The sequence below is a fragment of the Watersipora subatra genome, chromosome 2, assembly GCF_963576615.1.
Source record: "Watersipora subatra chromosome 2, tzWatSuba1.1, whole genome shotgun sequence".
NCBI classification, from domain to species: Eukaryota; Metazoa; Bryozoa; class Gymnolaemata; order Cheilostomatida; family Watersiporidae; genus Watersipora; species Watersipora subatra.
In genome coordinates, this window is record NC_088709.1 from 12,783,609 (window position 1) to 12,809,925 (window position 26,317).

General features: G+C 36.2%; 2 protein-coding genes across 2 annotated transcripts in view; both read left to right on the plus strand.

Annotated features, from left to right (window-relative positions):
* Window positions 1–2,673: 2,673 nt before the first annotated feature.
* Window positions 2,674–18,000, plus strand: LOC137387963 (uncharacterized). The gene is made up of 13 exons (XM_068074479.1): window positions 2,674–2,756; window positions 4,265–4,486; window positions 4,784–4,932; window positions 5,757–5,920; window positions 7,498–7,729; window positions 7,967–8,231; window positions 9,559–9,687; window positions 11,221–11,373; window positions 12,673–12,889; window positions 13,924–14,109; window positions 14,866–14,953; window positions 16,225–16,384; window positions 17,811–18,000. The coding sequence occupies exons 1-13, from the start codon at window positions 2,683–2,685 to the stop codon at window positions 17,998–18,000; spliced, it is 2,229 nt and encodes a 742-aa protein (XP_067930580.1). The 5' UTR covers window positions 2,674–2,682.
* Window positions 17,935–26,317, plus strand: part of LOC137386971 (polycystin-1-like protein 1) — a 60,591-nt gene continuing 52,208 nt past the window's right edge. Inside the window, exons 1-5 of the mRNA XM_068073220.1 lie at window positions 17,935–17,981; window positions 18,302–18,543; window positions 21,258–21,401; window positions 23,036–23,176; window positions 24,473–24,629. Of these exons, the coding sequence (XP_067929321.1) occupies window positions 18,438–18,543; window positions 21,258–21,401; window positions 23,036–23,176; window positions 24,473–24,629 (548 nt within the window). The 5' untranslated portion in view covers window positions 17,935–17,981; window positions 18,302–18,437. The remainder of the gene's footprint in view (window positions 17,982–18,301; window positions 18,544–21,257; window positions 21,402–23,035; window positions 23,177–24,472; window positions 24,630–26,317) is intronic.

Genomic DNA, 26,317 nt, shown 5'->3' on the forward strand with positions numbered 1-26,317 from the left:
ACATCTTTTTAGCCATACGACATCATCAAAAATGTCTTTTAATATTCAAATTTGGCGATGAGTGTGCTGAAGGCGTCGGAATAACGAAGATGCTGATATGCTGTTCACCGAAATCCGTCCCACAACACCTAAAAGAGATTTGATGCTCTCCCGCCCTCCCCCCTCTCTCTCCCCCCCTCTCTCTCCCCCCTCTCTCTCCCCCCCCCCCTCTCTCTCCCACCCTCTCCCACTCTCTCTCCCTTTCAGTTCAGCATTCTTGGTGTTTCATAAATGCAAGATAAGCAAGAAACAAAAATTTGTGAAAAGTAAGCGAAGGTAAAAATTTAATGTGCATTGTAGCATCTAATATAATATTTACAATAGACTTTAATTCATTATACATATATAACTATATAACTACATATATAACTACATATATAACTCTATAACTACATATATAACTATATAACTACATATATAACTATATAACTACATATATAACTACATATATAACTCTATAACTACATATATAACTATATAACTACATATATAACTACATATATAACTCTATAACTACATATATAACTATATAACTACATATATAACTATATAACTACATATATAACTATATAACTACATATATAACTATATAACTTTGATTCGATAGCCATGAATGATAAGATTGAAACGACAAAACGATCAAAGGGAGAAGTAAGAATCATAATCATAAGTAGATCATAACCAGTAAATACACTAAAGTTACTGTAGAGAAGTATAATTACTAAGGTTGATATACTATTTTGGTACTAATTTCAATGCGTATGATTTGCGTGTGAAATTTTGATATTTTTTACCAGAGGTGTTTGCATTAGATAATTACTGTACTTTTCGGACTATTAGCCGCTACTTTTTTCTGATGATTTGAGCCATGTGGCTTATATAAGGGTGCAGCTATTTTGTGGCTTTTTCTTTGACCACTAGGACGCATTAACCAGAATATTTGGTTAGTGCGCCTTTAGCGGTGAAAGAAAATACGAAACAATCCCTAACGGTACTGTTTCGCTAGGCACTAGGTTAATAAGCGTCGGTTAATACGAAACAGTGCCGTTAGGCACTGCTCCGTTTTAAACAGGAATGTTGCTGGCGCCGTTAAAATTGAAAAGTACCGTCCTGAGTTCTGCGGCCTATACAAAGGTGTGGCCTATGTATTGTTTTATTATCGTTCTTTTGGAGAATAAAGCAGATGCCGCTTATATAGGGGTGCAGTTTATAGTCCTAAAAGTACGGTACTATGGGTTTCTATACTCTTCAATACAACATTTTTGCCTTACGATGCCACTAGCACCGGATCGATTAATGTCATATGGCAGGTGTCATCTGTATCATCGCTAATATTAACTATTTTATGGTAATATAATTATTACCTACTACTATATTAATGCTATTTCTGTCATTTATATGCTATAACTTTATTGGTCAAATTTCACTTATATATGTTACGTAGCTAGGTAATAATTATGCAGTTTAAACATCAATTTAAATTTACCAAGATTTGATGTGAAATTTTAGAAAATTATACTTTTAAAGTTATTTCCAGCATGCATGTGCATTTAAAAAATTTTGAAGCTTTCAAAGCTAATTGCAGTTTCATAACAGAAATTAAAAGACTAGTAAAGATTAAAAAACTGTGTATAAAAGTAACGAAGGTACATAAACTATGTTAGTTTGATCTTCACTGAGTCTACGAGTAAATCAAGCCATTATCTGTTCCACCTCTACTTTTGAACCTATGCACCACTAATCAAGTAACTTAGTCTAAACTTGCATTTGTGTTTTTAGTAAAAGGAAAACCTCTTTTTATTGATTATGGTTTGACTAGTTTAGCTTTTTTACATAGAATTTAGTTTTAAACGTTAAGTTTTTGACTTAGTCTATGCAATGAATTTATTTTAGTTTTTTAAGGATTTACATGCAGTATTTATTGAGGAGTTATTATAGGATGTTGAGCTTCAAAACGAAATGAACTAATTACAATGCGAAATTGTTTTCTAGGCAAACCTGATCTTAGAGTGACTTGCCTCAATTTGTAAAAGTCTGACTGTATAATCCTTCAGCAATCGTTTTGATGTTACTTAAATGGGCAGTGGTGACCTTAGGATCTAGAGTTCCTGAACTGTCAACAGCGGTTGGTGCTCATTATTTACAAAGGTTCACTGGTGGTGACATGAAGAGCATCCAACCATAAATTGCTCTCTCTCTCTGTTTTTTAGGCTACAATAACTGACTGCTCATTTCATAACAATCGTGTTTGTTGACACGTTTTATTCAATGCTTTCGTAAATCATGTACTGATCGCTGACTATTGAAAGCGGCATGTGGTAGATAACTCCAGATACTTAACTACATATTGTGCACCCCAATCAATGATAGATATTTTCACATGTATATTGGAGGAGTGTGTAGAAGAAATGACTAAGTATCCCAAGTTACTTAATTATTAGTTCAAAGCGACACATCTGAGCTGGTATTATGACTCTTGCAAAAACTCTAGGAATATTAGAACATTTAAACTAGTTGATGACCTTGAGTTCTGGTATAAAATGGCTGCTTTTGTTTTGGAACAGGAGCGTCGCAGGTGTGCTAAGCCATCTAATTGGAGCCGAGAGAGGAAGTAACTTTGAGAAAGGTGAAACAGCAGTTTTGATGACGACCGTGCAGTATGGCAACTATCTTTCTTTTGAATGGTTCTACGATGGCCGAGTCGATGTCATAGAAACGTAAGGGAAACCTTTATATGTTCCCATAGACTTATATGTTCCCATAGACTGATAAGAATATAGACTTATATGTTCCCATAGACTGATAAGAGTGTAGACTTGTATGTTCCCATAGACTGATAAGATTATAGACCTATATGTTCCCATAGACTGATGAGAATATAGACATATATGTTCCCATAGACTGATAAGAATATAGACTTATATGTTCCCATAGACTGATAAGAATATAGACTTATGTGTTCCCATAGACTGATAAGAATATAGACTTATATGTTCCCATAGACTGATAAGAGTATAGACTTATATGTTCCCATAGACTGATACGAGTATAGACTTATATGTTCCCATAGACTGATAAGAGTATAGACTTATATGTTCCCATAGATTGATACGAGTATAGACTTATATGTTCCCATAGACTGATAAGAATATAGCGTGTAATCAATATATCTTTTGAATATTTTCATTTTTTAGCTTTTTATGACATAATCGTAAGGTTTGAAAGAACTAAAAATACTCATGGCTTTTTTCAAGACCTTGTAGAGGTAATAATGACAACATTTGTATTAAGGAAGGCATTTGTTTTTAATTTGGGCTGTTATTCACTCAACTGCTAAAGGTTTAAACATGACAATAACTGGTAAAATCAATTAGCTAGAAATATCAGTTAGCTAGAAACACCGTTTCGATTATTTTAACAAATAAACCAGCCGTTACTGTAGTGTGCCCTGTCTCCTGTTTTGATCAAAGTTGCACCAAGCCAACTTTCACTCCCGCGAGGGAGTGCAACTTGGAACTTGCAACTTAGGTGCAACTTGTTAAGTGTACTTAACAGGCCAAGGTTGTTAGTGGCATCAGGACTGGCATTCAATTTTAAATACCATATTATAGCATAAAATGTAATGATGAATCATGTAACTTTAGCTAGAAACTCGACTCGCTGTCACCTCTATGCACCCTCTTGCTCAACACGCCAAGTAATTTCATACATTCGCTGTCTGAAATGTTTTAAAACACTGCAGATATTATTAATTATCTTTTAATATATAAATTGAATAAATTTAAACAGTCTTAGCACAGTTTAGAGTTCAAATAGAGGTTTTATGGTATGTCGTACATTTGTATCACTAGTTTTGCTACGGAACCAATGCACTGTAGAACCTAAACTTCCAATGATCTTTCTATTCGAAGGACCTATAGAAACCCTTTTTGTATTTGTTATTACTTTATTCATTTTCACGTGTAATTTAGTTGTTACTATTAGTTTTATATGAGCTTTAGTTGAACAAGTTTTATGTGACCGCTTGATGTATTTATTCAAATTATTGAGCTCTAGAATGAATGAAGCATAATTCATTGTATTGTTATAATAAAAGTTGTTCCCGCGTGCGATGACTTTGACATATAGAGCAAATATCAGAATATTTCAATTCAATTTGTAGAGGTCTGCCTCTGTAATGCAATTTATTATTCTAGTTCAATCTTCTAATCTTTTCATTGGACAGGAGTAAAAATCATTCGAAAGTTGCAGTAAAGCTAAAAGCCCTAGGACATCCCAACATTACTTGCATTGTCCACCACCCAGCCTACCCAGATGGAATTCCTGTCGACTTCTCTCAGATACTCCTTGTAGTTATCAAACCAGGTCCGATAGCAATCGGTGCTGTCGGTGACATCACCAGTGCAGAACTCACCGCTGGCACTCTCAATATCACCTTTTATATCAGGTACAAGTCTAAAAACTGTCAATTGATATGTGCAAGGTGTATTTGTTCTGTTGCTAGCCTTTGTTCCTACATTTTATTTCTTATTTCTTAGCCTGCCTTTTAATCACAATTAGTTCAGTATAAACTTACATTGAATAAATTTAACACTTCGAAACAATAAACGGCTTTGTACATGTTAGTAGTGCTTCTTGTTTATCATAAAATCTTAGTCAGTACATTTCAGCCATTGCTTGTGTTCCATATGTCAGTCTTCTCTCAATCTCTGATTGCTGTAAGTTACAGTTAGTTTGTCTTTAGGTATACAGCCGGCCCGGACAATGCTTTGGTGGAATTGTGGGGTGATTATGCTAATGGGCCTTTAAGCGGGGAGACGATTTCTAAGTGTGAAACCGAGGTTCTAACCTTGGTCGTTTGCAGGGCATACGCCTCTCACGTCTATAATAAAGGTACAGGCCAATAGATAATTTAGAGCTTGAAAGTATTACTTGATTAAGTGTTTGTGTATTATGTATCTGTGTGAATGTCTTTTCTTCCCCTGCAGTGTGTGCTATCATTCTGTTTTACATCTTAGTTGAAATACTAGAAAAGAATGCAGGTACAGTTGACACTCGTTGAGACACAGTTGACAAACGGATCCCGTTCATCCTGATAACGGATAAGATTGACAAATATGGACATGGTAGTTGTAATCAAAGCGCAGTTACATTCAGACAATTGATAATTGGCTTAAATTAATTTTAGTATAATTAGTTAATTATTAAATGTAAGAAACACTTGTCTATTGGAGCTATTTAATTAAATCATTCGCAGGAGTGAAATACATTTTGCAATCATATCATTTGTGTGCTATTCGACTTTCATGATGGTAAAATACAATTTTACGTTTTATAAATACATGTATGTTGTAAAACCATGACGTAAGTTTAAATTAATAACTTATTTAATATTAAGTCAAGCAAAAGAATGATTTTCATAAAAGAAAAATATCTTTGAGTAATTTTCCATTACTGGAGTTGTCTAACCTTTGTTGCTAATTTTAAACATTTCTGCGCTTTGGATATTTTTTTCTTGCAAGCTAAATATAAGTTTATATAGTCTAGTGTGCAGTATATAGTGCAATATATAAAGGCTTCATTACTGTGATTTTTTTCACTATAATTATATAGGTACATCGGTTAAACCAGCCAATGGGCTATATCGGACCACCCAACACTATTATTGGTTCATTCAGGATCGACTGTAACATGGTTGAACCTTTACTAAATTTTAGCTGGACTCTACAACGTAACAATGCTTCTGATGGTTGGAGATGAGCCATACTACAAGTCGATGAGCTTTGAGGTTATACCACCAAAGATGCTGCTCGCGTTTACTGACCCTCACAGAATCGTAGCTGGTCAACTTCCGATCTATTACTTTCATGCTAACGACACGGTCAGTCTGTAATCCTAGTCACTTATAAAGTGATTAGTCGATATGTTCTTCCTTACTCTTCTTTTACATGTATAGTATTGATTCAAGGTAATTATGTTAGAAGAGAGAACATTAATATACTAAACTCTAAGAGTTGAGTACAGTGAAACTTGGATAACTCGCCCTCGGATAACTCGAAAAGACGGTTAACTCAACGTATTTGTTTGGTCCGTTCCCACGCAATGATAAATGGCTTTAAATAACTCGACCGAAACTCCGTTAACTCGAACAGTTTTTTGCCAAACGGCTACAGAGACAGTTGTTACTATCGCTTTAGAATATCACTTTATTAAACATCGACTTTTAGTAGCTCTTAGGCTTCGTTATTACCAACATTGGCAAAATATTTTCAATAATGACTTTTCTAAAGGTTTGCAAAAATCAAATTTTACTAAACATCCGCTTAGCGATAGCCCTCCGAAAGCAAGAACAGCGAGGTAAAATTCGGATAAATTTAAAGTAAAATCGACAAAATTGATAATGGGTTTTTAATAACAAAGCAGTTTTGTAATAACTGACTGCAAAATTGATCTTGGTTAAAACGCTCGGTAGAAAAATATGTATGAAGTTTTTCTGAGCGTTTTAACCGTGATCAAGTTTTGCCAATTTTAATCTGAGAACGTCCTTGGCAGTCGCATCACCTAAAACAACAAACAAATCTCAAGTGATAAAAAAATATCTATACTTTCTGATTAAAAATATTTAAAACTTCACACGAGAGACCCTTTAACTTGCAACAAGCAATCTATGCTTTTGATTGATATATAGTTTGTATATGTACATGTATCTACTGATAAATACGTGCACTTATGACTGTCTTGATAACTTGAACGCTCTAATAACTCGAACACTTTTGCTCGGTCCCTTGAAGTTTGAGTTATCCGAGTTTCACTGTATATTAAAACTAGACAGTTTTTTACATGTGTGAACTTTGTCGTTGCAGCCACGATGCTGCTACATGCTTGCCACTCATCAGGCTTTGATTGATTGGTCGCAACCTGATGAGCCCCCAGCGTAAAACAGCTTTGTAGCTCCCAGGACAAATTGTAGTCATATTAAAAGCCGTCTAGTTTATATATACATATATATTAGCATTACTGAAGTAGTTATCTTTTACTACTGTATATACATGTATATGTTATATTTGTAACTATATATATATATATATACTGTTGTGAGGTTTTGGCCTATCACCTCTCCGCTTCTAACAGACTTTGGGTTTTACTTGCTTTTTGATTGCATTTTTCGGCTGCTAGTTGTTTTAGATATTTATTGATTTCTATTTGACTTGCTGAGCTAATTAAATTGTATTTTGTTTGATGTATTTCTGTTGCATTTGTATTTATGCGCAACTTGGGAATTTCTCTGATTTATTTCCTCATGTGTAGTATTTAACAATCGTAGTCTGAAGAGGGGTTCATCTTTTGCAACTGCACATTTCACCAAACAGTTGAACAGCTGAGGTGGAAAGCATATCTATGGTTGAGTCTATGTATCAAGGTTTGTATGCAGTTGGCCAAACTTTCTTTCTCCACTAGGCCAAGTTCAATGTCGAGCTTCAGAGCACCGAGTCTATCACCCTGCCGATTACATATCGCTGGTCGTTTGGAGACCAAGAAATGCAGTTTGAAGAGGCTGGATTCCATACTAATATCAGCCACAAGTACACATCAATAAGGGAGGCTGGCTTCACTGTCTCTGTTGTTGCATCAAACACTGAGATAAGCATGGAGGCTATCGCCATGGCAATAATCTACAAGCCTATTCAACGTACGTGTCTAGAGAGTGGTATATATGATTTCTTTAAAACATTTTAGCTGTGTGATGCTTTATATATTTATAACGGTTTGTTTGGTAGGGTTTAATTTTTTAAAACAGAAGCTTGTATTTGCTGCCATAAAAGAACAAACCTTTACATTCTTCATTTCCATTGACACTTTTTGTCTCATCTCCTAGGAGCAGGTATTGCACAGAGTTATTTGAAGTTAATCTGCGATATTTGTGTAGGTGTGGAGTTGCTAGTCGAGGGACGAAGTTGGACAGAGGAGAACCAGGGAAAGCTCTACTTCCTCCCTGATGAACTAATCAACTCCTTGCACCTCATAGTCAAGGTTTATCCTGAGAATGTGCCATTCGAGAGTTGTCACATCGTGAAGGGAACACCATATGATGAGCCTACCGTAACAAACACATTTTTTCCCGAGAACACTGAAGTTGACATGCATGCCTATGACAGCAACTTCATTGTCGTCAATAATCGACCTATTCTCAGGTCTGCGTAGTGTCTTTATGCAAATATTTAAAGGTTGACTTGCAACAAAATTCACATTACAGTTATTTGATATGAAAAGATTCACCATGCCTTACTCTGTTGTGTTGTAGGTGCAAAATATGTGGGAATGTGATTACAAGCTCTTAAAAGCTCAAAAACGAACAGTTAATCGCAGCCACACGAGACTGCCGTAGTTTCGATTATCTTTCCAAAACGGCTCAAATGTGACGTAGCTGTGTTAGATGGTTTTTGTTTACACTTTCATGCAGCCTTATTCGTCGAAATATTTCACAAATATACTTCACGCATTCAATTAAACCATGTCTATTGTTCTTACGCGTCTGTTTTATCGTCATTGTAATGCTGTCACTTTTAGCTGTGATATCTTATAACTTACCTTAAAAATTCGTTGAATTTTTTAGCCTTAGCTTGAAGGAGTACATATCATTGTCTGATAATCATGACGAGCCTGTTGGTCATTTGTGATAATCGAAAAGTGCTGCAGAAATTATTTGCGAAGTATTGGGTCACATGATCAGATTACGACTTGCCGATTAGACCAAACCGAAACAAAACTGTAAAGTAGTGAGCATCTATATTTGATACGGGGTCTTCGGTAAAACCCGAAGTGTTTGTCATAACTAACGCTATGATAAGTTTTATATTGAGCTTTTTATTGCCTTTTCAATTCACGGGAGAACATCACGCGACAAGACGATAACCAAATTTCACGGCTACGTCAGAGAAATAAAGAGATTCCAGTCTACGGCGGCTTTTCGTTTTTGAGCTTTTAAGAGCTTGTAAATACATTTCCACATATGTGGCACCTACAACACAACAGAGTAAGACATGGTGAATCTTTTGATACCAAATAACTGTAATGTGAATTTTGTTGCAAGTCAACCTTTAAGCACTTCTGTACTAATAATTCACACAGAAGTTTATTGATTCATAAGTAACTTGTTGAAGAATGAACATCTTTATGGCACTGTAACTTTATTAGGTACCAACAACAGAATGCCTAAGTTAATACTACTCCAGAGTTTTCAAAAAGTGTCAATTTTTTCTTGACATGACACAAACTCACTGCCTCACTTTTGAGGTCATGCTAGGGTCACACCGCAGTGCACACACTCTCACTAACATGGATGGGAATAAGGAGTAGTACTACAGTAGTAGCATAAGTAGTAGCATATAAGAAGGCAACTAGGGAGTCTAATTGAACTGTAATGACCATGTAACTTAACTGTAAGAGAACCTGCCTCTAGTTATATTCTCAGTTTGTTAAACTACTTGGTTTCACCTGCGTACTTTTGTTGTTTTGTAGAAGGCTAGTTGTATCAGCCCTGTGTGTTAATGTCCGACTTCCCGATGTGCCAATCAATAAGGTACATGCCGAAGTTCTCACAATTTATCGAAGAACACCGATTCTCAGAATGTACTATCAGCATCCTTCGTAAGTAACATCTACTTCTCTTACACCGGTTATATTGCGATTTTCTGCTTTTTGCCGGCCACAACTTTTTGTTTTGCTGTTCTATCACCATGTCAGCTGTCACATGTCAGCTCTATTACCATTGTCAGCTGTCACATGGCAGCTCTATTACCATTGTCAGCTGTCACATGTCATCATGTCAGCTCTATTACCATTGTCAGCTGTCACATGTCAGATATATTACCATTGTCAGCTGTCACATGTCAGCTATGTTACCATTGTCAGCTGGCACATGTCAGCCCTATCACCATTATCAGCTGTCACATGTCAGCTGTCACATGTCACCATGTCACATGTCAGCTCTATCACCATTGTCAGCTGCATATTTTACTACTGTGGCAGCTTGTAATCTGCCGATAATGATTGTTTTTCGGTGTCATTTTTGTTAAGCTATTCTCAGCTGTTTCAAGATATATGCCTCGAGCATTTTAGTGTGAAAATAACATGTAAAATATTAATAATGTGTTAATAATTTCACACATAAGTCACTGCGGAGTATCAGGTGCACCTCTGGCCAAGCTATGAAAAACCTTGACTTACAGCCCGGAAACTACAGTACTGTTCAAAAAGACCGGCACTTTTGGAGCGTTTCATGAGTGAGCTGCCTGCTGGATAAACCCACTAGTAAATCTGCTGTTTAGGTTTCTAGCAGTTTTTTTGTTAGTTATGTGCCCCTAAAGATTTCTTTCCAATGGGCTATTTATCTTATTCTGCTACCACGCAACATTTTTGAAATTGTTGGTAATATAATAATATTATACATCTAACATCAATGAAAACTCATTATGATGGGCCATTACGTTTACAATATTTTTACTCATGTAAAGTTTGAAATAAAAAAAGTACAAGCAAATCTAATCTACTCATAAAACTAGTGAAATTGTATTCCTTTTTAAGATACATGGGAGCGCTTGACATAAATTTCGCGTTTCAACTTGGAACATTACAAAGTACGATGTAAGATTTTACTACTTTGCTGAACTTTTCAAGATCTGGCGTTGAAGGTGTCGCTGAATACTCCATGTATCAACAGCATTAGTTATACATGTGTTAGCTATCAACAGTATTAGTTGTTTTAGCTATCAATTGTATTTGTCTCTCTGGCAAGCATGCCTGTCTGGTATGCTTGCTTGTCTGGTACGCTTGCTTGTCTGGTATGCTTGCTTGTCTGGTATGCTTGCTTGTCTGGTATGCTTGCTTGTCTGGCATGTTTGCTTGTCTGGTATGCTTGCTTGTCTGGTATGCTTGCCTGTCTAGTTTGCATGCCTGTCTGGATGCTTGCTTGTCTGGTATGTTCGCTTGTCTTATTGTTATGCCTGCTTTATGCATACATTTTTTAGCTAGCTTACCTTGTAAGCTACAAGTAAGTTTATGTTCTTTCCTATGTGCTATCTTATGTGTGGATGGACTTTCCTATAAGATGACTACACGTTGCAACTTAGTTTGGGTTTTAAATTTCTTGTATGGGTCACCTGCCGGATGTTGTGCTTACAGGGCCGCTTCACCTAAGATAAAAATAGGTAATAACCTCACATATGACTGTCGTGGCTTGGACAACAGCAATGATGGGTACTACACTCATTACCTGGATGGTGAGATAATCGCCGAAGGCATGGGTCAGGCGCTTGTCACTTTTACACCCATGAGGTTGGTACTTCGGTAATACTTGATCTACCGTATGAACTCATGTATATGTTGATCACGTGTGTAAGCCGATCGGTATTTTAAGACAAAAATATTGCGTCATTTAAGTATTGCTCTTTTGCAAGTCGACCCCGTTAATCCAGAATAATTGTATCGAAGCTAAATTGATTTTTACTATTTTTACTATCCGGAATATTCCGGAATAAAAACGCAACATTCAAAATTTAAAGCTTTTTTAATCCAAACAATAAATCGAGTTCTTCAACAAAATGAGGTTTGGGATGACTCGCTTACGGTATGGTAATATTTGTGAAATGACTGTAAGCTAAAACGTTAGTTTAACGTTTCCTGTTATCAATCGTGTTTATATACTTCATTACTAGTAAACAAACAAAAGAGAAAATTTATAGGGCACAATCTAATTGAATATACACGCATTAGACTCAATGCGGAATATACTGTTGTGAAATTTCGCTTAACGTTTTTCTAAATATATTACTTGTTAAATTTAAACTTCTAAAACTGTCGTAAGCTTGTTGTTTACTGGTAATATATACCATATTTTTACTGATATTTGATAGCGGTAATTCTATGAACTAACTGTAACATTCACTAGTGTTACATGCTACAAACTTTGTCGTATGTTTCATTTTTGTAGCATGTAAATGGTTAGAAATGTCGCATATTTAATTTTTCAAAGCGATTCAAACTTCCGATTCAAGGGGGTATCTTTGAAAACATCAACCACGAAGTAGGCATGGAACGAAATGGAATCAACATCAATATTCGTACTATTGCACAAATCTTTGCGATCGGAAGTCGGATTTTCATCGGCTTCATTGGTGACCTCCTTACAGCATCCCTACGCGGCTCTGTTTTTAACGCGCGTGTTTTAACAATATTCTATTAATTTTAAAACATCGCTTAAGAAAATAATTATGAATTTGAAAGTAAAATTTCTTGAACATTTTGACATTTGACCTTAGACGCATTTTAATCGTGTCAGCCGCAATATAAAATATGTGCCCCGTGTAGCTAAAAGCGCAACAGACTAATATAAAAAAACGCGGAGTTGTTCGACAATTTCTTCATAGCATGTATACTCATCAGCTACAAACAATTGAGTTGTGCTTAAAATTGTTTCCTAGAAACTCGACTTATTAACGAGTATATACTGCATCCTTCCTAGTCGCTAATTTCATACATTCATACTATGTCACATTATTGTAGGTGAAAGTATGATCATTGCTAAAAAAAATGCCTTTCATCATTCTATACATTCTCTTTTTGTCATACCAATAGGGACGATGTTTACAACCTCACTTGTCATATTGACAATGGAGTCAGCGAGAAGTCTTTTACAATGTTGCTGCCTGTCACCAACTTTGCGTGTGATGTCACTCTGATAATAAAATCCAAGAGCTTGCCAAATGCTGAGGCGGTTGTACTTCCCTCACAATGGTATAGTTCTGAGGCCATCACTTTACAAGGGCTTATGAAAAGAGATGGATGCCAGGCGGTTCGTTGCTTATTCTCATTGTGAATGCACATTATAAAGTGTTTGGGTAATTATAACCTTGAACCATTTGTTTGAAGCTGGCGATATAGCTTACCTATATTAGATAACGCTCTGCCCTGGCAAAAATTTAAATTTACCGGTGTTTTTGAGCAGATGTGGTATTTCTTCTGCTTCACTCCTGATGTGGTTGTGATTGCGTTAACTCTTTCACTACCGAATTATTTTCTTTAATTAATATTTAATAATTAAATATTCCGTAAAACCTCATAAAAACTAAACCAGGCAGATAATTGTTTCCTTTCGTTCAAGTTCAGATGTGATTGGCTAATTAATTTGGGGAAGGCGGGGTAGGCTGGCCTAGGTGCCAACTTGCCCCAAATGTAAAGCGTCAACCTGCCTCCAACTACCATTTTTGAAAAACTTGTCTGTAATTTCTTTTTTTGAAAAGCATGCATTCAAGTTGAACAAGGATTCTAGTGCAAACATGCAAGATGATATATTGGAAAAAATATAAACTTGGTTGTCAATCCTCTGTGACAAAATTAGACCACAAAGTCATCTAACAAAAACTACTTTTACATATAAATTTCACTTTTGTAAAGATTAAAAACTCACCTTGACTTTATTAAAATGGCTGAACTGGCAGGAAGTGATGTCACTTCAACCTTATTCTTTTGATGTAGTAACATAACTCCTAAACTTGGAAGGTTTCCTGAAGAGTTGGAAGTGCCAACCTACCCCTTCCCCTAACTACTTATTAATCACAAAATGTTCTTCAAATCCTACTAAAGCCCCCCCCCCTCCACACCGCTCTTGGCCATTTACAAAGGGTTAGCAATCGTAGTTTATATTACGATATATTTATTTTATTATGATATTTATATTATTATATTATGAAGTGTTTTGTCACACTCACAACTCTCAGCTTGTTCTTAAACTGCTGTAGTTTATGTAAGTTATCTTTCTATCAATGTTTCACTATGGTATTGCGTTTAAGATAGCCCATAATGTCGTTAAGTAAAATCCATGTATAGGACAATGACAAGGCTAACACCTACACTCAAAACATATTTCAGGCAACAAACTGGAGTATGAGTTGGGAAGTGAAGAAGATGGAAGGTGACAGTCTGGTTGAGGTTGGAGTCTACATACCGCCATTTTCTGACCTCTATTTGCCTCCCCGGACTCTTGCTCCAGGCAACTACATCATCTCTTGGAATGTATGTATACGTTCTGAGCAGCCGTCCGATACTGAGGAATTCTATGTGAGAGCCTGGTGCTTATGAGCTCCTATGGCTCATTCATATCGTTGATTTCAAATAGCGCATAGCGGTTGTATTTGGATGTATTTGCTTGCAATCCATGATTGTGCGGATATTGTTGGTGCTTTGATTAATTAGAGCTACCTTGAGGCGCACGCCGGTTGGACGGTGAAGATAACTACGGGTCTGTGTCTGTAGCCCTTGGGTTTGAAGGTCTCCATCTTTGGAATCAGACATAGATATACATTGACCAACGTGGTTGTATTTTTGTTGGATTCAAGCTTTCCACATCCTATGTTGCTGTATCTCTCGAATCAGATGCATGATGTATTTGTTTACGGTCTAATGGAAAATGGATTGACAGCATTTCATAATATTCATTGCAAAATCAATCTCTAGAATCCCAAGTACAATGGTTGTATATGTCATATACGGTTTAGCATTATATACATCGAACTTACAGTCGTTCAAATGGTGTGATTCACTCGAGCAGAGCCAATTAAAATCAAACTTCCACTTGTGATTGTCTTAACGTATGAATTATTTAACATCCAATATGAAATTTAAGCAAATGTTGGTTTCTTCATCTGTAATAAACATCATAGTTTTCTAAGCAAAAGGGAAGATAATGAAGATAAAAGTGAGAAAAAGAAAATTTCAGCAATAATATAATAATAGAATAAATAATCTAATCTAAATTAGTCTTTCTTGCAGGTTTCAATCGTGGGCACTAAATTCAAGCAGAGTGTCTCTGAGCGGCTGATAATATCTCCAACCCCTTTTAGAGCTGTCATAGCTGGAGGTGAGTAGAGCTGTCATAACCCGGAGGGGAGATTGCGTGTTCTTGTTTGTCATCTCTTCACATTTGGAGCAATTACAAGTATCTCTCCTGCACATAATTTTGGCATCCTTTAAGTTTACTGATAATCGCACAATATCTTAATTAAAAGTGATTTTAACATTTTTCATTAATCCAGTGATTACTTTTTTAGTCAAAGAAGTTAGTGAGTTGTGTACGACTTTCCTTGTTTATGAGTTTTGTCAGCTTTTCTTTGGTTTAATCATAAACAACCTGTGGTTATGCTTTTGTTTTCCAGTAAAAACTCTACATAGGAAATTAATCCGTTCCTGAAGCCATTTTTTAAGCTGAAAATTTGCTAAGGAAGAATGCATTTTACTCAATAAATGCCTTAATCTGTTCTGAGACCCACAAAACTGCTGCATAACATTTGTATAAATTATAAATGATAGTTAAAACCTTTGGCATTGGCCGACTAAGAAGTAAGTTGCTGGGCATCAGCTAATGGCAGACCAGCTCAGCTGCGCTATTGTCAAACCAGGCTACTCATTTATTTAATGGCTAGCATCTTTTAAATTTTCAGGTTTTATCTTTCTGTTTTGAGATTAGTTTAGAAGCATCTTTCATTATTCCGAGAAATATTTATATGAAGACATTTCGTAACAAGAAATTATTTATTAGAGGTTCTTTGTGACTAGAAGTATTACTGTACGATTGTGTAAAATGGTAGTCGGCACTTTAAAGTATGAGAGTAATTTCTTTCTCATTAGAACTGTTAGAAACGGTCACAATTGGTTTCTAACCTCCTAGATTACTTCCTGTGTGTTCTACTAGTAATTCTACAATGGCTTGAGTGGTAGCAATGGTCCTAGTAGTGTCATCACTACAGCATTTGCAAGCATGATGAAAGGTTTAGCAAAACTTATATGTCCATATTCTGAGCTATCTAATATCCTAAACATGTTCATAGATATAGTTGACAAGCCTACATATTGTCTCTTTATCATTGGCAATTGCTGATAGCTAGTCAAATTAGCAGTTGCTAATATCTTTTCAATTAGCTATTATTGATAGCGACCCAAAAAGCGATTGCTAATAGCTTCAAAAAGCTATTGCTGATCGCTACTTCAATTAACAATAACTAGTAGCCTTTTTCGTTAGCAATTGCTCTTAGCTTCTCAAGTTAGCAATTGCTAATGGCTTTCTCAATTAGTAATTGTTGATAGTTACCCAAATTAGCATTCATAACACGCAATTGATTCAACTGTTAACAGGGATAGCAAGGAAGCTAGGTGCATCTATAGAGCAAGATGTAGAGCTAGATGGAAGCATGTCATATGATCCTGATTGCCCCGATTGTGACGACCTCCAATACTTGTGGGCTTGTAATATTCTACACAAACTCAATACTTCCTGCTTTGTCAACAGCTCAAAGTGAGTAGCCCCTTTTTTACTACTGTTAGCTATCAGGAGTTCCTCAGATGTTTTTTAAATTTGTTTCATCAGGTTGGAAGGTTACACATTCAGAATCCTAAATTGTCTCGAGCTTTGATTTCAAATTGTGGCATAGTTTTAATGTTGCAGGAGCATTGGTGTTGTCAACAGATCTACAACTGTTTATATTATTTGAGCCAGTCTCAGGAGAAATAGTTTTTCAATAGAATACTTAGTCTTTTCTCTATGATTAGGTGTGAATGCCAAGTTCATCATAATGGTAAGAGTGTACCCCAGGTCTCGTCATCAAAGAAATTGCTTGTATTCCTACTTGTGGTACGACGTTTACATCGCATAGTTGCGCATGCTAGCCGAACTCTCTCGGTGCAAATATTATTTTGAAGCTAGGAGATTTTCCAAGCTTTAAAGTTGACTGACAGCACTTTGAAAAGTGCATCTATTTCCAGCTTTATGGTCATGATTTAGTCATATTTCACTAATGATTTTGATGTTAGAAAACAAAAACCAGTTTTCGTGGCAAAAACACTCATGATGCTCACTCCAAGTTGTGATGTATATGGAGGGCATTTCTTTGGCAAAACATGGACGTGTGATATGCAATGTTAATGCCGATGATTAGCCAATGTGTGAATACGAGACAAAAACACTTCTGTTGGCCGCAACTCTACATTTTCCTCATCTAATCGCCAAGCTACATCGTTTTGATTGTCTCACAAGCTACATTGTTTTGTTCAACCAGCATGGCAGATAATTATAACACAAGGTTGAAGCAGATCACATACATACTGAAAAAGTCTTCATCCGTATTTTTACATCCCATATTAATGTTCGAGCGGTGGTTATAGAATTACTCTATAGGCTTGTACATACATCTTGCGTAGTGCCCTAACACAAAATTCTTCCTTCACACAAATTGAACGTTTTAAAATTGGTCCATAAAAAGTTATCTCTTACAAACCTATTAGCGTGTGCTTGACTCTTATGAGTAAAGATTTTGAATGGAAAATTTTTAGACAATTTGTGTAGTTCAAAAGGGTTCAAAAGATATATATACAATCTATGTATATATATATATTTCTCAGTGTTGGTGTGTAGGTGTGGCTAGCTATAGCTGGACGCTGATTATTTTACCAATGTGGCCACGCGTTACAATGCCCCTGTATGTATTTCTTTTTGGTAATATTTTTAGGGATTGGAAACAAATTTAACAAAATAAGCTGTATTTTTGTAACAAAATTTGCCCCGACGCGTGGCAGTTTTAATATATGAAGCAATTATCAGAATGAATCAACTTTTTATGTTAAGATTGTCTGTAGCTATACGACACACTGCAGTGTTGCAGTAAGTCAGGCATAGTATGGATCATGGTAAATCATAGATATTTACTCTTTGTGGTACTATTTAGGATTGAGTTCTCGGCTGAAAAGAGGACATCAATAAACACCGCCTCACTGGCGCCTAGTGGCCAGAAAGAAGGCTATCAAATCTCTCTGGTCGTGTTTCGAGGTAGCAGATCAGTTGTGGTGAAGCAAACGCTGGATACCAAACAAGAAGACGACTCTACCATTTCTACAAGGTTTGCGGTTATTACCTAGTGATTAAAGTCATGGTTGTTTAGTTTGATGTTAATTCCAAGCGTCATTACTGTACACCCTATTCATCTGGGGAAGAGGAATGTGGACAAAAATATAGAGTTTGTAATCTTAGTAGCCGGTAGTACATATACATGCTTGTTGCTCGTCGGGCTTCTATTCACAGCCTTCTAGCTGCTGCTAGAAATTTTAGTCTAAAATTATCTAGTTTTTATATATGTATCAATAATTGTGTTTATGTATACACCAAGTCTTGCTAGCACATTTTCAATATTTTATGTCAATTATTTTGCAAATATTGCAGTGATGTGGAAGCCAAATGTGAGACGTGTGTCGATGGACTGGACTTACGCTCGTCCATCGTCAGACCCCTCGTTATCAAGGCGGAGTGTCATCATGCTCATCCAGATAAATGTAGCAATTTTGAATATTCTTGGAAGATGTTCAGGATGACAGTTTTTAGCAGAAGTGACCAGGCGAGGGAGAGATGTTGTTCTCTCAGGGACACCTATCTGGAGGCAACTACTCCTCAGAGCACAATCAGAGGTAAGCGTATGCAAAAAGCCAGAATAGCCTATAGTTTTGTGTGACTAGCTGCTAGCTGTTTCTGCATGCGCTATTTCTGCAAAGGTTGTCTAATAAAATTAAGAAGGCTGTGTTCCGCTTGTATCTTATATAGTAGTACGCTTACCAGTCTCAAGCACTGTGGGAGATTGTCATGAATAATCAGAATATGGAGAATTACCCCATGAATCAGTACGGCACCTGGGGGGTGTTAGTGGTAGCTTGGCTGTCTTTTAATCTGTAGCCCCGGATCTGATTCTGGTTTGATCTGGTTTGGGATCTGATTCTGGTTTGATCTGGTTTGGGATCTGATTCTGGTGCGAGAACATTTTTTTTATTATTGCTCTTAGCATGGCTTTGGACAGATGAACACTGCTATTATTATAGTAAAGATTAGCTGAATACCCCACGTTGCATGAGTAAAAAGACTGGCTCATAAACATTTCATTACTTACATTACCTTTACACCACCTGCAACTGTTTATAAGCTGTTTTTATTACCCATGCAATGCTGGGTATTCACCTAGTGAGACTGAGGCCAGCTCGTTACCAACTGGCCAGCTCGTTACGTGTGATGTAACGTCAGTACACACATTTTAACCGATGTAATGAATATCTTCATTATTATTGATCGTAACGCTTAGGGTCCTACTATGTTTTATGACAATTTTGACGACCTTATGACAGGGATAATTGAGAAGTGACAGACGAGATGACCATTTATCACTGTAGGTGACGTTGAGGAAGTGATGATAATTGTGTACGTAGGATTACTAACTGCCTTATTATTTGTCCATAAATTGACACTATCAAACGAAACCTCACTAGTTTTGGTTTGAAGCAACTGGCCCAGCATTCATAGACTGACAGGTAATTCATGTAAACAGCTGTAAACCGCTACAATAGACTGGCAGCATATGTTTGCAAGTCTGTGGCTGACAGTGATTATTGAAGACAATCTGGATCTATTTTTTGTACAGGAAGTGTAGCCCTAAAAACTTAAGACGTCTGTCACTCTTTGCGGAGTAATCAGCAACGCTCCCAAACATCACTCATAAGTTTGTGAAGGTCACTGGTTGAGCCATGCTTTTGACTAGCAGAAGTTCAAGCTCAGAGCCGTATAGCTTCACAGATCTCGCAACTGACGAAAACACATAATAGAGTTCGCTCGGTTCCAAACAAACAGGCCCCGCCCACTATTCTTTTATATAAGTTATAATGGAGAGGCCGCATCACTAATCAACAAAAATTACTCCCATTGTCAGTCGCTCTGAAATTGATCGTTGTATTATACACCATTTGAAAGAAAACAAAATTTCCTACAAGAAACTACCAATAATTTTTTGTAAAAATGTAAGGTAAAGGCAAAAGAGAGAGGTATTGAGAGCGGGTAAGAATATTACATTAGAGATCAGTATGTCGACCGGATTTGTTTGGAAACAAGCGTTTTTGTTTCCGGGTTTGCTGCGGGACTCTGAAGCTGTACGCCTCTGTTCAAGCTGAGCAAGTTTCAGGTTTTCAGCGCAACCCAGTGCCACCAGAATGGATATTTGTATTAAAATAACGAATGTGAAGAAAGAGGTTGTTTTGGTTGCCAACTTGAAAAAGGTGACGACAGTGATTTTATAAGGTGACGACAGTGATTTTAAAAGTGACTATTCTGACAACAACTTTGTGTGGTAGGACCCCCATGCTTAGTTGAATGCGTAGTCTACTGGATAAGCTCAATGCCTTTGATCTCAAGGTTCCACGATCAAGGATCAAAACCTCAAGTTTTGATCTCAAGGTTCCACGATCAAAACCTCTGCAAAGTTAATTTTTCGTTACTAAAACTTTATCACTACAGACAGACAAACAGACAGACAAACAATGACAGACACTCACATATATATATGATTATTATTGCAAACTGTGTTAGCTATATATACATGTAGGGAATCTTTTTACAGCTGAAGACCATATAACATGACAGTACTTTTTCTGTCATACTCACTCGTGATGGAATATGGCTCTACAGTAGAGCTTCACGATATGGCGATTTTTTAGGTAGACAATTTGAAAATCGTCACCATTTAAAAAAATGTTGCCACTCGTATAAATGATATAATTGTGTAATGGTGATTTCTCACTTCTGATATTTTTCAGAGTGAGCAAAACTAATACTAGAATGCCTTCTAGTATTATAATATGCTGATTCCATAGACTTCCACGCTCACGGGCATTCATGTCCTAAATGTTTCTAATTGTCATGAGCACAAAATTTTTTGTCAAGTTAAAATGTACAAACAATTGTTAATAAAAATTTACAAGTAGGTTTTTACATAATAATAATATTGCGGTATATCGTGAATCGTATATTTGCAATATCGAATCAAATTAACTGGTGATTTTTAGAAATCGTGAAGCTCTACTTTATCAACAATTTTCAAGGTTGTTACATAATTATTACATAATTATCTGTTACATAATTATCTGTTATAAAAAAACTTAGTGTTAGAAGTTATAATATATTTGCAAAGTTTTTAAAGTACTTGGGATTTACTGAACTTCAACCTCTCCCAGTTTCTTATCTGTTGATCTCCTCAGGATTTTTGGGTTGCTGAGTAATGAAGCCTATTTTGGCGCATTGTCTTGTTTGGCTGGGCTAATACCATGTTTTGCTGGGTATGTACATCTGGTTCTTATTTATTCTCCAGCAGAAGCCACAACCCAAGAGATAATTACTAAAGAGACAATCGTGCCTACCACCATATTCACTACTTCCCTAGTTCCTGATGGTTCGGGAGGTGATCCTGTCGTTCCCATTATTCCCAGGGAGAACACAGATGGCTTGGAGGAAGGTACAGATTTACTTTGTCTTCCACTCACATAATATATTCTCACCCTAGTTCCTTGTTTTCTGTCTTGTTGGTTTCTTTAGTTAAGTGTTTAGATTGGATTAATCCTCTCGGTCTAGCAACACGAAATCTCTGGCGTGATATTTGTATCTCCCTTGTTGTTATTCATTTGTGATTGTCAGTTGTTGTGTTTTAAAAATGAAAATTGAATTACACTCTAAGAAAATGATGAGATTCAATTTAAATATTTAACCAATGTTTAATTTAATAAAAGGTGTAATTCGGATGGAAAATCATTTTAAAAATTGTTGCGCTTGTTGCGTTTATGTTTAAAACTGGTTGTTGTTTTGCCATGTTATCAATCAAGATGTTTTACCTTTGCAATAGTCTCAGAATAATTTTCTGTGAGCAGTGTCCGGTTTAACAAAAGGCTGTTTTTGAATTTTCTTGCGACATAATCTAATAATAATAACGTATCACAAGTATTAATTGATATAGTAAACTAAAACAACATTATTTAAACACCAAGTATAGCAAAGAAATGGCTTGTAGAAATATCAAATCCAGATTTCACATAGATTGTTTCTAGCGTGCGCATTCCATCTTCAATCTGCTTCACCCGTTTCTGCTCTCTCACTCACAAGAAGACAGTTTAACGTGGCCATATGTAAAACATGGATGGTGTTTTCTTTTTCCATTCACCATAGGATAGGTACTAAAGACATAGGATAGGTACTAAAGACATATGATAGGTAATAAAGACATAGGATAGGTACTAAAGACATAGGATAGGTACTAAAGACCAAGTATAGGACTAAAGACATAGGATAGGTAGTAAAGACATAGGATAGGTAGTAAAGACATAGGATAGGTAGTAAAGATATAGGATAGGCACTAAAGACATATGATAGGTACTAAAGACATAGGATAGGTAGTAAAGACATAGGATAGGTACTAAAGACATATGATAGGTAATAAAGACATAGGATAGGTACTAAAGACATAGGATAGGTACTAAAGACCAAGTATAGGACTAAAGACATAGGATAGGTAGTAAAGACATAGGATAGGTAGTAAAGACATAGGATAGGTAGTAAAGACATAGGATAGGTAGTAAAGACATAGGATAGGTAGTAAAGACATAGGATAGGTAGTAAAGACATAGGATAGGTAGTAAAGACATTGGATCAAAGGCTAATAGCAAGTTACAGGCAACTACATCACCTCTCATTGTTAATAAGCTTATTTTTAATACCCGGGCAACACCGGGCATCCAGCTAGTCATCAATATTTTCAACATCAAATCACTACGAAAAGCCTAGAGAGATTCAACCAGCAGCTAGCCTCATAGGCTGAATGATTGTACATCATGTTTTGTATATTATCATCATGTATAAAACGTGATACTCATAGATCGCTAGTGAACTAGCCTATGTACAGATATGTTTTGAAGGCAAGACAGCAAGGTGTAAAAATTACATTCAGTTTTTATACAAACTATGTCTTACCATACCTTTGAATAAGTAAATACATGAAAATATCATCACCACGTCTCACAATGACGTTTGGTGTTTCATTTTATAACCCATGTTATATTGGTAGTTGTCATGTCCTGTCATTTATATGTTATTTTACAGGTCAGTCAATCCTCTTCGTGGTAGAGGACCATGGATCAGGAACAGATGAACCATCTGTATATGAGGGTGGTATCTCTTCTACCACTACAGATCCATTAATATTTGACAACATCGACTACAGTCATGCTTACGGATATGGCGGTGAGCTCCATTTTTTCTCATAGTTCAAGCCATTATATGATAACTAGTATTCTGACAGTCTCGAGTGCCCCGAGAGACTGTCAAGTGTGTTAATAAAACACAAAGTAAGTAGTATGTATGGGCACAATAATTGTAAACTCCAAGAAGGTGAATGATTGGTATGAGTTATCGGGTGACAGGCCGGAAAGTGTAATGTTGCGGACTCAAATTTCCTACTTTGCAATCTTTTTTTTCACGAACCTTCAAAAGTGGCTTTGGGCTGTCGGATGGACACGGATGTTATTATAGTAAAGACTCTGGATTACGGAATGCAGGAGAACTGGCTCACTCTCATCGTTCCCTTTGTTCTTAATTAATCAGCTCCATGTGATACTCTCTACAGTTGTATCTTGGAGATCATTTGCGCTTTAACATTGTTTTTTGTTATCCAAATCATCAGTGTTAATGAGTTGCGTTTGATTGCATACAGGTAGAATCCAAACAAACCTATATCATTGGAAGTGTATATAAAAGGATATGTCCATTTAGAGCTGTGTGTATGATATGGTGTAACAACAGTCGTGTCTCTAATGAGAATGCCACACACCTGGTGATGCTGTAGTGATGCGTAGTATTGCACAGCTGTTGTTAGATATAACACTGTTAGCTGTTCAGAACCACTCAATCTAAATCTAGACAATGCCTTTCTTAAGATGATTGCCAAAGCCATCAGAGCTGTTTTAATTATTATTATTATGATCATTAAAAACCTTGAAGGTTTTTATCACAACCTTCAAGGTTGTTTGTAAATGAGCCCAGGCTCCATCTATGGGCCAGTGGGGTTGTCATTGTCTTCTGCCCTTAGATAAGGCCCAGGCTCATTTATATAACCGACCATAATTATTATTATTTCAGCAATGTAAAGTTGAGGTCATAAGATTCTATATAAGCGGTAAAGTTCTGAGTTGTGGCCTTTCTACTTTTCAGATCGAGTAGTTCAGAATAGAATCTTCCTTGTTTGAAGGATCTCAAATTTCATCAAACATTTGGTTGAAATAGGACTTTTACATAATTGCAGTTGTATTGTCGTTCCATCAGTTTTGTGCAAGTTCACGTGTATCTATCGAGAGTAGGTTGTTTGCTTTTTGATTTGCTTATCAATTTCTGCATCTTTGTAAAACTCGGACCTAATAGTACTCTAAACGTTGGGTTAGCCAACTTTGTTACAAACAATATTGCAACTAACATTGATTCCCTTTTTAGCCTGGGCTCCATATTTTTTACCTTCGTTAAATTAGGAGTTTCGATTAATTGCAGGGTACACTCGACGCCAACCTTACACGACAACTCCAGCAATAAGTACTACTAGTACTCCTGCTGCATCTAACATAATTCTGGATGGTTGTACTTGTGCCATTGATGGTGACTTGGTCGTGACGAATTTCAACCTGACAATATATGAAAGTGATCGAAAGTAGGTTATTTACTTACTTGTTATTTATATGCCCGCACTTACTCATCTCAGAAACTCCTATTTACCTTAAAGTTTTGTTTCATAATTTATTGTGTCAAAACGTCCTTTTATAAACCGTAAACTATAGAAGTAGTCGATAAGTTTGGTTATTCATAGAGTTGTTCAATATCAAATTTCTTATAATTGCAGTTGCAGTAAATAAAGAATTTAACATACCTTTTGGCTTTCTCTCTTAATGCCGCCCAAAGGAAGTATTTTTTTGTTGTTGGAAGAGTATTTTTTAAAGCTGAAAACCACCTCAGCTTTAAACCCAAATTCGCCTACAAAAATGATATTATAGCAAGTGACCAGCTTAACTCTTTCACTACTGCGCTACAGTCGCTATTCTGGCCAAATTAATTCAAAAGGGTCTTCGAAAACGATTAACCGCTAATATTTATGCAATAGCTCGAGAATCAATGCAGATATTGTTTTACTGTCAAATGCATCTTATTCAGAACAAAATTCCCCACAAGATAAATATAAAATTGTTTAGTGAATCCCGCTCTCGCATAATTTCTGAGGCTTCCTTTGCATTGAACGAACGCGGTGAATTTCTTATTGCCATGACAATAGCGATCTGGTTTTCCCGTTATAAAAAATAATTACAATTGGAATTGTTCAGCAAAAAGTTTTCGATCATCAGTTGCTCGTGATCGGCAACAAGGTTGTTTCGTTGGAGACAAATTTTGATTGGTCTAGCTTATGTGTAGGCTCTGTAATGAAGAGAAAAGTGAAACCCTATTGATAAGCCGATATATCGGCTTACGGTCTGTACTTCTATTACGGTAGCAAAAGAGTTAATTAAATGATTAGTGTGGATGCTGCGGAGTTCTGATTCAAAGTTGACGCCCGGTTTTTAATTTGGTTTATTATTTGTGAAACCAGATGCTTGTGAAGTTCGTATCGCAGCTCAATTATTACAAAATATTTTAACTTTCAAATAAGTAGATATCGTTCCTTGCAATTAGGGTTGTCGCTTCCATAGGGGTATTCTTGTTGACATAACCTTTGAAACCTTCCATAGGCATTTGTTGACTGCCTCATAAGATTTTTTATTTTGTACTTGTAGCAAAAGGAAAGTTTCCTAATATAAACGCTTGTAATCAGTTCATTGAATTCGGCACAATAATATTGGCAGCCTCTTTGTAGTAAGTTTTGAGATAAATGCTTTTAGTTTATGGTGAAAATTTATAAAATATCAGATTACAATCTCATCATAATTCATTGAGAATCTATGACCATAAATAACATTTAGCATTCATCTACAACTTGATGTCAGATTCCATTAAATTTTCAATAAGGACGTTGTATTATTATTTGGCTGTAGCATTGTTGGAGCTTTTTGAGTCCTCATACGAAGGGTGTACACAATTGTGTGGGCTTTATGCATTCCGATATCAATAGAATATCTCTCATAGTTTTAGGTAAACGCATTAGTTAATTGCAAAGTACATTATGATACACGATGGCTGATTAGGTGGAGTCCGTCGACAGTGGCTAAGCGTGGGCATCAGCAAAACCCGTTGTCTGTATTATGAGATCTATATTAATAAAGCCAACGTTGTTATGGTGTGTGTACACATGCGAGTAAAAATGTTATGCGTTTCCATATTTTTCAGGCAAATTTATCAAAAGTTCACATGCAC